The 10509-nt window shown below is 42.3% G+C and overlaps 1 protein-coding gene across 1 annotated transcript in view; it reads right to left on the reverse strand.

The window, feature by feature from the left end:
• The window catches only part of itga8 (integrin, alpha 8), a 208356-nt gene that overhangs the window by 80469 nt on the left and 117378 nt on the right, over positions 1–10509 (reverse strand). Inside the window, exons 18-20 of the mRNA XM_048607871.1 lie at positions 4565–4632; positions 4173–4320; positions 2034–2126 (exon numbers count right to left, since the gene is read on the reverse strand). Of these exons, the coding sequence (XP_048463828.1) occupies positions 2034–2126; positions 4173–4320; positions 4565–4632 (309 nt within the window). The remainder of the gene's footprint in view (positions 1–2033; positions 2127–4172; positions 4321–4564; positions 4633–10509) is intronic.

Below are 10509 nucleotides of genomic sequence, written 5' to 3' on the forward strand. Positions count from 1 at the left end.
CTGCTCTCTAGTTGGTTCCTCCACGTATTGGTCAAGAAAACCATCCTGTATACACTCCAGAAATTCCTCCTCTACGGCATTGTGGCAAATTTGATTTGCCCAATCTATGTGCAGATTAAAATCATCCATGATCACCGATATTCCCTTATCACACGCATCTCTAATTTCCTGCTTAATGCCATTCCCAATATCACTACTGCAGTTTGGGGGTCTTTATATGACACCTACTAATGTTTTTTTCCCCTTGGTATTTCTCAACTCTACCCATACAGGCTCCACATTGTCAGAGCTAATATCCTTTCTCACTATTGTGTTTATTTCCTCTTTAACCAGCAATGTCACTTCACCACCTTTTCCTTTTTGCCTGTCCTTTCTAAATACTGAATACCCTGGGAAATTCAGTACCCATCCCTGGTCACACTGCAACCATGACTTCGTAATCCCAATTATATCGTACCCTTTTACATCTATCTGCAAGATTAGTTCATCCACTTTATTGCAAATGCTCTGTGCTTCAAGGCACAAAATCTTTAAGTTGTCTTTTTAACATTGTTTGTCTCGCTCTTATTTTTCTCAATAGCCCTGTTTGACTTTTGTCCTTGGTTTCACAGCCTATCACTTTTCTTATTCCCTTTTCTACCTTTCGTTTTTTTATCCATGCTCCCTCCTTCTCGGACTCTTTACGTAGGTTCCCATCTCCCAGCATATTGGTTTAAACCCTCCCCAACCGCTCTCGCAAACACTCCTCCAGGACATCAGTCCCAGTCCTGCCCAAGTATAACCCATCCAATTTGTATAGGTCCCACCTCCCCCAGAACTGGTCCTAATGCCCCAGGAATTTGAAAGCCTCCCCCTGACACCATCTTTGCAGCCATGTATTCATCCGGCATTTCCTGTCATTTCTCCTCTGACTAGCATGTGGTACCGGTAGTAATCCTGAGATCACTACCTTTGAGATCCAATTTCTTAACTTTTTTCCTAGCTTCCTGTATTTTGCTTTTAGGACCTTATCCCTTTCTTACCTATGTTGTTTGTACTGACATGTACTACGACCACTGGTTGTTCACCCTCCCCCTCCAGAAAGTCCTGTACCCGCTCCAAAATATTCTTGACCCTAGCACCGGGGAGGCAACATGCCATCCTGGAGTCTCGTTTGCGGCTACAGTAATGCCTGTCTATTCCCCTTACAATTGAGTCCCCTACAACTATTGCCCTGGCACACTTTTTACCCCTGCCCTCTGCAGCAGAACCAACCGTGGTGTAACGTGTTTGGCTGCTGCTGCTTCCCCCTGAGAGGTCAATCCCCTCAACAGTATCCAAACTGGTATATCTGTTTTGCAGATTATTTACCAGTAGAACAGGCTCAGAGTGGTCAAATGCTCCTATTTCTTACAATCATATGGCAGCACCAAGGATAATCTCACTGGGAGTGAATATTCTTGGGGGTGGGAGTTGTGGGAGTGTTAAAGGGGTGGTGACATTCAGGAAATCTGGCTGAATAGCTGAACGACAATAAGGTTTACAGTTTCAGTATCATATCGAAAGTATCGAACTGACTCCTCGGAATGCCTCAGTTAAAGCCGGAGGTGAGCATATAAAATTAAACACATGGCATACTATTAATGGAGTTTTAAATACATGACGTCATATCATGATGACTGTGTTAATAAAGGACACAATTGTATGAAAAAATGTGTTTGCCAAGCCTATCCTTGGTTTAGGAACAGAGAAGCAGTGTGCTTGTTTGTGATATTATTCACAAGTGATATAATGATACAATCCATACTAAAGAGATGAAACATGAAGTTACATATTTAACAAATGCTTAAAGCATCCAAAATTCTTCTCTTTGGCATTTCAGAAAGTAACTGGATTTTTAAAAAATAATGACAAAACACAAACTATTATTTTCAATAACAGGCCTCCAAAAGGGTATTGATTTTCATGTTTTTTCAATATATTAATATTGGAGTATTTTTCCACTGTGCTTAAAAGAAACAATATACACAATTCAGAAAAAGTATGTTACTTACATTGGTTCCAGCTGTCATAGGATTCCCCAGATCACAGACAACCATTTGAGTTGAATTGTCCACTTTATAGGCGCAGCTTAGCTTGCTCAGTGCCTGGGAAGAAAGCAAAAGGATACACAAGCAATAAGATGTTTTGCGCAAATGCTTACCTGGGGTCAGGAGTCTGCAATTAAAATTTTTGAGGTTCTGGGCTTTTTTTAAAATCTTTATCACAAAAACGAAGATTTTCCCCCTCCTCCTCCAGAAGCTGCAAGTAGAAATGAATGCCTGTATGAACGGTTACAGTTGTCATGTAGAGCTGGATTTTCTGGGAACGACAGAGGTCTCTTTCACTAGTCAGAAATGGCAGTGAGCCCCCTGTCAGAGTCAAGTTCCTTCAGGTGGCAGGGCTTCAGCATGCAAACAGCTATTGGTTAATCAGAGACTGGCAGATACTCTTCAATGCCAATAGTAATGAGGTTGGTGGCAGTACCGCACCCACCAGAAGCCTAGAAATGCTATGAGATTCCAGACCAAACCCCAGGCTGATGGCAGAACGGTGCTTTCTGAGTGGGGTTCACAAGAGGATGGTGGTGGGGGTTTGACAGGCAACGATAGGGGCCGTAACTTTCTACCTGCCCCCTGGTTAAGTTGGCCTGGCCAACATGGCTCCAGTCATGAAAGGATGCATTCAATCCAGGCCACAGACTGGGAACAATGGGAACTCAATGGTGAAACAGACTTAGGGAGTGGACGTGTGCAGTTCTAAGAAGTGCTGTATAAATTCACAAAACAGCAAAGAAACACTGGAAGAGGTGGATACAAATGCAACAGCTACTCCAAATAAGTCCAAAAATTTTAGTCTGCACTAGGAGTGAAAATGCAACCTGAGGTGACTATTTGTTTTCTATGAGCTCCGAGTATCTGGTGCCCAATTGGCATGCTGGTTTCTAACCCCAATTTGCTTTTTCAGGGTAAACACCAGCCTTGCAGGCAAAAGGGGTTGAATTGCATAAGATGGTGGCAGCCTCAACGACGGGCTGGAAAACTGGGTGTATTAGTGCCTTGGCCAGGTTGGGGGCCCATGGTGGGATTTCACGCCCATCACGAAGTTGCTGAATGGGACCTACATCCTGTCAAAGGATGGGAGAATGGAGTCTTTGGGAGTAGTGGCCTCTGCTGGGACTACACCTGGAAGAACAGGATGCAGCAATGGGCACTGTCCTAGCAGCATGATGCATAGGATCAGAGGTCTCTAGGGCCTGACAATGGAAGGGTGAGAGCAAGTGTGAGCTGGGTTTTGGCAAGGGCAGAGCAGTGTTGCCATGGGAGCAGCCATTGCCACCAGATGCAGGAAGGAGTGGTGGTCTAATTAGGAGGAGCCCACCACAAGCCTATAGCCATGCTGTCATCTGGTGTCCCCAAATGGTGCAGCGTTCACTCATCGCTGGTAAAATCCCATGGTAGGGAAGAAGGCTGAGGGCATTCCATTCTTGTCTTCCAGGCTAACAACCCCACATCACATGACCACCTCCTCCTCCTCTTCCCCCCTACCCAACCCTGCCACTGCCTCGCTGTCCCTGAGGGCTGGTAAAAGCCAGCACAAAACGTGGAGCTCTTTCCACAACTCAACAACAGTTCATGTAAAACAGGATTCCAGTGGAAAAAGCAAAGCTGATCACTGTCAATCATTGCAGTATTAACCCTTGCTTCCGTACTTACATGTTGAACTTGTTTTGGAAAGTAACATTGATCGTTGATCCTGTTCATACTATTAACATGATATGTTAATACATAGAGATGATTTTAAGCAAACCATGTCACTTTATAATTGTGAAATCATTGCTATTGAAATTCAATTCCTGAACATGAAAAGGCACAATTCTGTTAAGCATTTGTACTTCAATTCAATTTTGCACACTTCTTCAAATTTCTTCTCTATCAGTTACACATATCCAATTAATTTTATGCTGCAAATCCAGCAGTAACAGTGAGGGAGATTCTTGGATAAAATGGTCCCCAATGTCACCTCATAAAGATCACCAACTATAAGACCCTTGCGAGCTTTTTGTCTCAAGAAATCCATTTAGAATAATTGTTTGACAATTTGCAAACCACAGCTACCAGACTATTTGGACATAGTGTCTTCAGTTTTATTACCTCATTGTTGCGTATAACGCCAATGTAATCTGCTTCAGGTGGTATTATGACATTGAGTTCTGCTTCATATGCTCCTTCCCCTTCATTCCTCCCATTTATGATTAAAGTGAGAGGATTCTCATCTCCAAATATTAGCTGTTGTCTATCACTGTGAAGCAGAAAAAGGTGAAGTATCAATGTACTTTAATCTTTTTCCTTTCCTAGTCAAAGTGATAGTTCGCTATCAATCATAAGCACACTCCACAGATGTTAAAGCTATCACTTCTTCAGTCTCTCACTGACGATAAAAATGATCACAAATCTGTCATGATGAACGCCCACATACTTGACTATAAGGTTTGCATGCTGATAAGCTTCAGTGATGTATAATACATACAACATTTTCAACTTACGGAGTAGCTGTAAGTTTAAGTGCTGGGATGCAAACATTGTCCTTTCCACAATCTAGCAGAATGCGTGCCTATGTGAGAAAAGAATAACAAAGTCTGGCATTTAATTTTAAAGTTTTGTTTCAGTTATAAAGACTGGAAAAATAATTCTAATATTAGAATCATAGAGATATACAGCACAGAATTGTAAATAAGATCTCGGAAACAAAAATTTAAATTGCTTTCAAACCAGCATAAAGAGTTAGACTCAAATTGATGTAAGAATATAGGCACTCTGATCCTTGCCATAATACAAGGAAATTGCTTAAACATGTGCTAGTTGGCTAAATGCCAATTATTAGAACAAATACACCTATACAATACATTCAACTATCTATAATCCAACATATTAATATTCACTTCTGTAATTTCCTTACTTCATCTAATCTCAGCATATTTCTACAATCCTTTTCTTCATCTGCTACAATAATGCGCTGCAATTAGCAGGACAAGGCAATAAGATTTTTCCTTCCTAAAACAACCCAGTCCTTGTTAGAACTACCAGAGGGAACTGACCTTACTAATAGCAGACAGTTCCTCAAGCTCAGCATAAATCAATCTTTCTCTCCCCAGAGCTTGGTTTTCACAAGTAAGTAATGTCTCACTTGCTGAAATGAGCAGTGGGGAGAAGGTTGGAAATGAATATTGATGAGCTTGGCTTGCAGCAAAACACAGCGAAACCAAAATGATCCAGAAGGAAAGCCCCCTTGCTGTGCAGATTCCACAAATGCTCGACCCCATAAATTTCACTCAGCTCGTCGAGGAATACTGAAAAGATTGAATCCGAAAAGGCACATTTTGTCACATGTTCTGGTTGTGCTCCAGAATGCAAACTTTCTGGATAGCAGTTCAGGGAGGCCACAAGACCAAGATCAGCTTATTTGTCAGAGCCACAAAGCCCACCATGGGAAGGATTAGAAACACCACTCTCAAATTTGGCCGCAAGGACAGGCGTCAGTATATTTTGGCAAAGTACATCAACTTCCACAAAGGGGAAAATCCATCATTTGTGGGAAGGATACCAATTGGAGTAGGTATGTATAACCTGTGCCCATAAACCACAAAATGCTATCTGATCTTCCATGGTCTAGTTCTGCAGACTTGCTCATTGCAATGATACCAGAGGGTTTATTTTTCATTCTATGTAACAGGGACCATTCAGCACAACTACAGTTATGGCTGGGACTGGCAACCCTTTAGGTCCATGTATCAAATAATTTGTGTGAGTAAATTCTTCTGCTTCTGAGCATGTTGAATTATTTCTGTAATTAATAAATGTTTCCCCCTCTATTTAAGTGCCTTTTGTTCTGCAGTGAAAATTTAATTAAAGAATGTATTAAACTCTGAATTTCCATGGAACTTGCTTTTTATAGTGTCATTTTCATTCCTTCAATAGACCATATGACCATAAGAAACAGGAATAGGAGGAGGCTGTTCAGCCCCTTGAGCCCGCTCTGCCATTCAATTGGATCATGGCTGATCCAACATTCCTCACATCCACTTTCCTGCATTTTCACTGTTAGCCTTGATTCTCCTACTGATCAAGAATCTATCTATCTCAGCCTTAAACATACACAAGGGCTGTGCACCCATAACTCTCTGTGACAAGGAGTTCCAAACACTCACAATCCTCTGAGAGAAGAAATTCTTCCGCAAATCAGTCTCAAATTGGTGCTCTTTTATTATGAGTCCATGCCCTCTGGTCCTAGACTTTCCCATGATGGAAAACATCCTCTCAGCATTTACCCTGTCAAACCCCTTAAAATCCTATTTGTTTCAATGAGATCACCTCTCATTCTTCTAAACTCCAGTAAGTCGAGGCCCAACCTGTTCAACTTTTGCTCACAAAACAATCCCTCCATACCAGGGATCATCCTTCTCTGAACTGCCTGCAATGAAATGATATCTTTCTTTAAATAAGGGGATGAAAACTGCTCACCGTACTCCAGATGTGGTCTCACCAGCACCTTGTACAGTTGCAGTAAGACTTCCCTACTCTTATATTCTAAACCCTTGGAATAAGAGCCAACATTCCATTTGCCTTCCTAATTAGCTGCTGCAACTGTTTTCATCCCATTTAAATATAAATTTCCAGAAAAGTTCACACAAATATCTAGTTTGGTTCACATTGGAAATACTTCTAAATTAAAGACCTTGATCACCACAAGCAATTTGTTTGTCTATCCACACATTGTTCGAACGTTTGAGAGAACGAAAATAATTTTAGACCATGACCATTGCTGGGTCCTGACCCAACTGGTGTTCAAAGGATGTGTATGTCCGCAGCCACCTGCCATAAGAGGCACAGCTTTCTCTGACACTCCTGCTGCAATAGGTTAAGATGCTGACCCTTTGCTTATAAATCCCCTGGCTGAGAGACTGCACCATCTTCTGTCTCATGCCCCTTGGCCAAACCCTTTGTGGTGCTCGGCTACCCGAGGCTGCAATGCTCTTCTGGCTGTTTCTCTTCTGTGGTCCGCCTGATCATTGAGTAAGTCCAGGTCCACCTTTCAAAGCAGTGCCTTACTTAGTTAGTTTGACCTGGTGAAGTGTGCTTGTGCAAAATGTTCTAAATTATCAGGCTGACACTTGTTCTATCTGCCATCTCAGACTGATGACTCTTGAAGCCAAGGCTCTGACCAAGCAAGGAATCATGGATTGTCACTTCATGGCACCAACTTGGTATCAACTGCTGAAAGCAACATCTTCTTATAATGCAGCTGCCTCAACTGAACTGTGGAGTTGCAGATGTAACTTGGGTCCTGATTGCTGGAACTCCCTCCCTAGGAGCACTGTGGGTGCAACTACACCACATGGACTGCATTCATTCAATGAGCTCACCATACCCTTCTCGAGGGCAATTAGGGACAGGCAATAGATGCTGGCCCAGTCAGAAATACCCACACCTCATGAACAAATAAGTACAACTTGCATGATCTGTATTTGGAGGCCACATAAGGAAAGTTAAGTGAAAGATGCTTTATAAATGGGAAGACTAGAAGAATTCATTAAAACAAACTATGAAAATTGGCTTGTTCTATAAATGATTGTGAATGAAAAATGTATGCAAGTGGAATCTTAATAATGGTCTAGCTGGTCCTTTGGGAAATTGTCTTAGTATAATTCCATTTGGGGCATAATTTATTGTCTTTCATATAGCGTGAAGGGCCCAATCTCATTTTCTGTGTTGATTGAACATATTTATCATCGTGATTAATTAAAGTGGAATTCATCAATTTTAAACTCATTTGTATGTGGAACTTCTTTAATTTAACCTGGCTGCAGGTGGGGGGAGGTGAGGGTGTGACAGTCAGGGCATCAGCTTTATCTGTTAAAGGATTTCAGTAACTAATTTGTTTGTCCTCGGCTCTCGTGTGCTTTTGAGTACCAAGTTTATGACATCATAACACAAATGCAGCAAAAAAAAATTACTTAATACGCCAACCAAGTATTTCACTGTCCCTTCTACACTGCGACTCACCATGTGTAATAAGACCATATGACCATAAGACATAGGAGCAGAAGTTAGGCCATTCAGCCAATCTCAACTCCATTCTCCTGCTTTCTCCCCATAACCCTTGATCCCCTTGACAATCAAGAACCTATCTATCTCCATCTTAAATATACTCAATAACCTGGCCACCACATCCTTCTGTAGCAGTGAATTCCATAGATTCACCACATTCTGGCTAAAGAAGTTTCTCCTTATTTCCATTCTAAAAGGTCTTCCCTTTACTCTAAGACCGTGCCCTCAGATCCTAGTCTTTCCTGCCAGTGGAAACATCCTCCCAACATCTACTCTGTCTGGGCCATTCAGTATTCTGTAAGTTTCAATTAGGTCCGCCCTTATCCTTCTAAACTCCATTAAGTATAGACCCAGAGTCCTCAAACATTCCTCATAAGTTAAATTTTTCATTCCTGGGGCCATTCTCGTGAACCTCCTCTGAACCCACTCTATGGTCAGCACATCCTTCCTGAGATATGGGGCCCAAAACTCCAAATGTGGCCTGACCAGAGCCTTATGGAGCTTCAGAAGTACATCCCTGCTTTTATATTCAAGTCCTCTCAAAAGAAATGCCAAAGTTGCATTTGTCTTCCTAACCACTGACTCAACCTGCAAGTTTACCTTGAGAGAATCCTGGACGAGAACTTCCAAGGCTCTGCACTTCAGACTTCTGGAAAATAGTCCATACCTCTATTCTTCTTACCAAAGTGCATGACCCCACACTTTCCCACGTTGTACTCCATCTGCCACTTCTTTACCCACTCTCCTAACCTGTCCAAATCCTTCTGCAGCCTCCCCACATCCTCAATACTACCTGTCCTTCCACCTATCTTTGTATCATTTGCAAACTTAGCCAGAATGCCCTCAGTTCCTTCATCTAGATCATTCATGTATAAAGTGAAAAGTTGAGGTCCCAACACTGACCCTTGTGGAACACCACTTGTCACCAGCTGCCATCCTGAGAAAAACCCTTTTAACTCTACTCTCTGCTTTCTGCCAGACAGCCAATCTTCTATCCGTGCTAGCACCTTGCCTCTAACACCATGGGCCCTTATCTTACTCAGCAGCCTTCAAAGGCCTTCTTGAAGTCTAGGTAGCTAACATCCATTGGCTCTCCTTGGTCTAAGCTGCTCGTTATTTCCTCAAAGAATTCTAACAGATTTGTCAGGCATGACCTCTCCTTGATGAAGCGATGCTGACTTTGCTGTACCTTACCATGCATTTCCAAGTATTCAGAAATTTCATCCTTCACAATGGACTCTAAAATCTTACCCATGACCGAGGTTAGGCTAATCGGTCTGTAATTTTCAGTCTTTTGTCTTACTCCCTTTTTAAACAGGAGTGTCACGTTAGCGATTTTCTAGTCCTCCCTGACTCTAGCGATTCCTGAAAAATCACAACTAATGCCTCCACTATCTCTTCAGCTATCTCCTTAACAAGTTGCGTACATTGGAGTAAGGTCATAACATTTACGGCTTTTGCAACAGCTCAGAAGTCATAGAAGCACCTGCACTTATATGGTACATTTCACAACCAGCAGACATCTGAATGCACTTTTGAGCCAATGAATGACAGGGGCATTCTTTCACAACCAGCTGTTTATGAACCAGAGGTGCGTGAAAACTGGAAATTGTTCTCCTGGAATGGAGTAAGTTTGGGAACAAAGGCTATTCTTGCCTGCATCCCGAAGGATGTAAACAGTGAGGGTTGTGCACATATAGAAACAAAAACAGAAGTTGCTGGAAAAGCTCAGCAGGTCTGGCAGTATCTGTGAAGAGAAATCAGAGGTAATGTTTTGATTTCTCTTCACAGATGCTGCCAGACCTGCTGAGCTTTTCCAGCAACTTCCGTTTTTGTTCCTGACTTACAGCATCCGCAGTTCTTTCGGTTTTTGTTGGGCACCTACAGGACCTGGATTTATCAAAGTCCTTTAAAATCTGCTTCCTCCTGCCCCCACTGTCCAAGGGGATGAGAAAGTGTTGGTTCCGAATGTGGGTAATGTCAACCTTCAAGACAAAGTTCAAGCTGATGGGTGGTTTAACTTTGTTTTTTTGTCTTTGTCTCCTTCTCACTGGAGGGCCTCATGGCACTGACTGTGATTGGGATTGCTGTGTTCCAGAGCTGTTGAGAGCAGGGCCTAAACAATTTTAACTGACTGGTTTCCAATCAGTGATAGGGAGAAGAAAAAGTGACCTTATCTGAGGGGTTTAGGCAAAAAGGAACAATAAGGGTGAAAGTTGCCTAATCATAGTTTACAAACAAAGCTGCCTATTCCATCGGCAGAAGCATTTCAACTGCAATAAGAGATAGTAGGAACAGCCAATGCTGGAGTCTGAGATAACACAGTGTGGGGCTGGATGAACACAGCAGGCCAGGCAGCATCAGAGGAGCAGGAAAGCTGATG

This window comes from Rhincodon typus, chromosome 2 (genome assembly GCF_021869965.1).
Source record: "Rhincodon typus isolate 14 chromosome 2, sRhiTyp1.1, whole genome shotgun sequence".
Taxonomy (NCBI): domain Eukaryota; kingdom Metazoa; phylum Chordata; class Chondrichthyes; order Orectolobiformes; family Rhincodontidae; genus Rhincodon; species Rhincodon typus.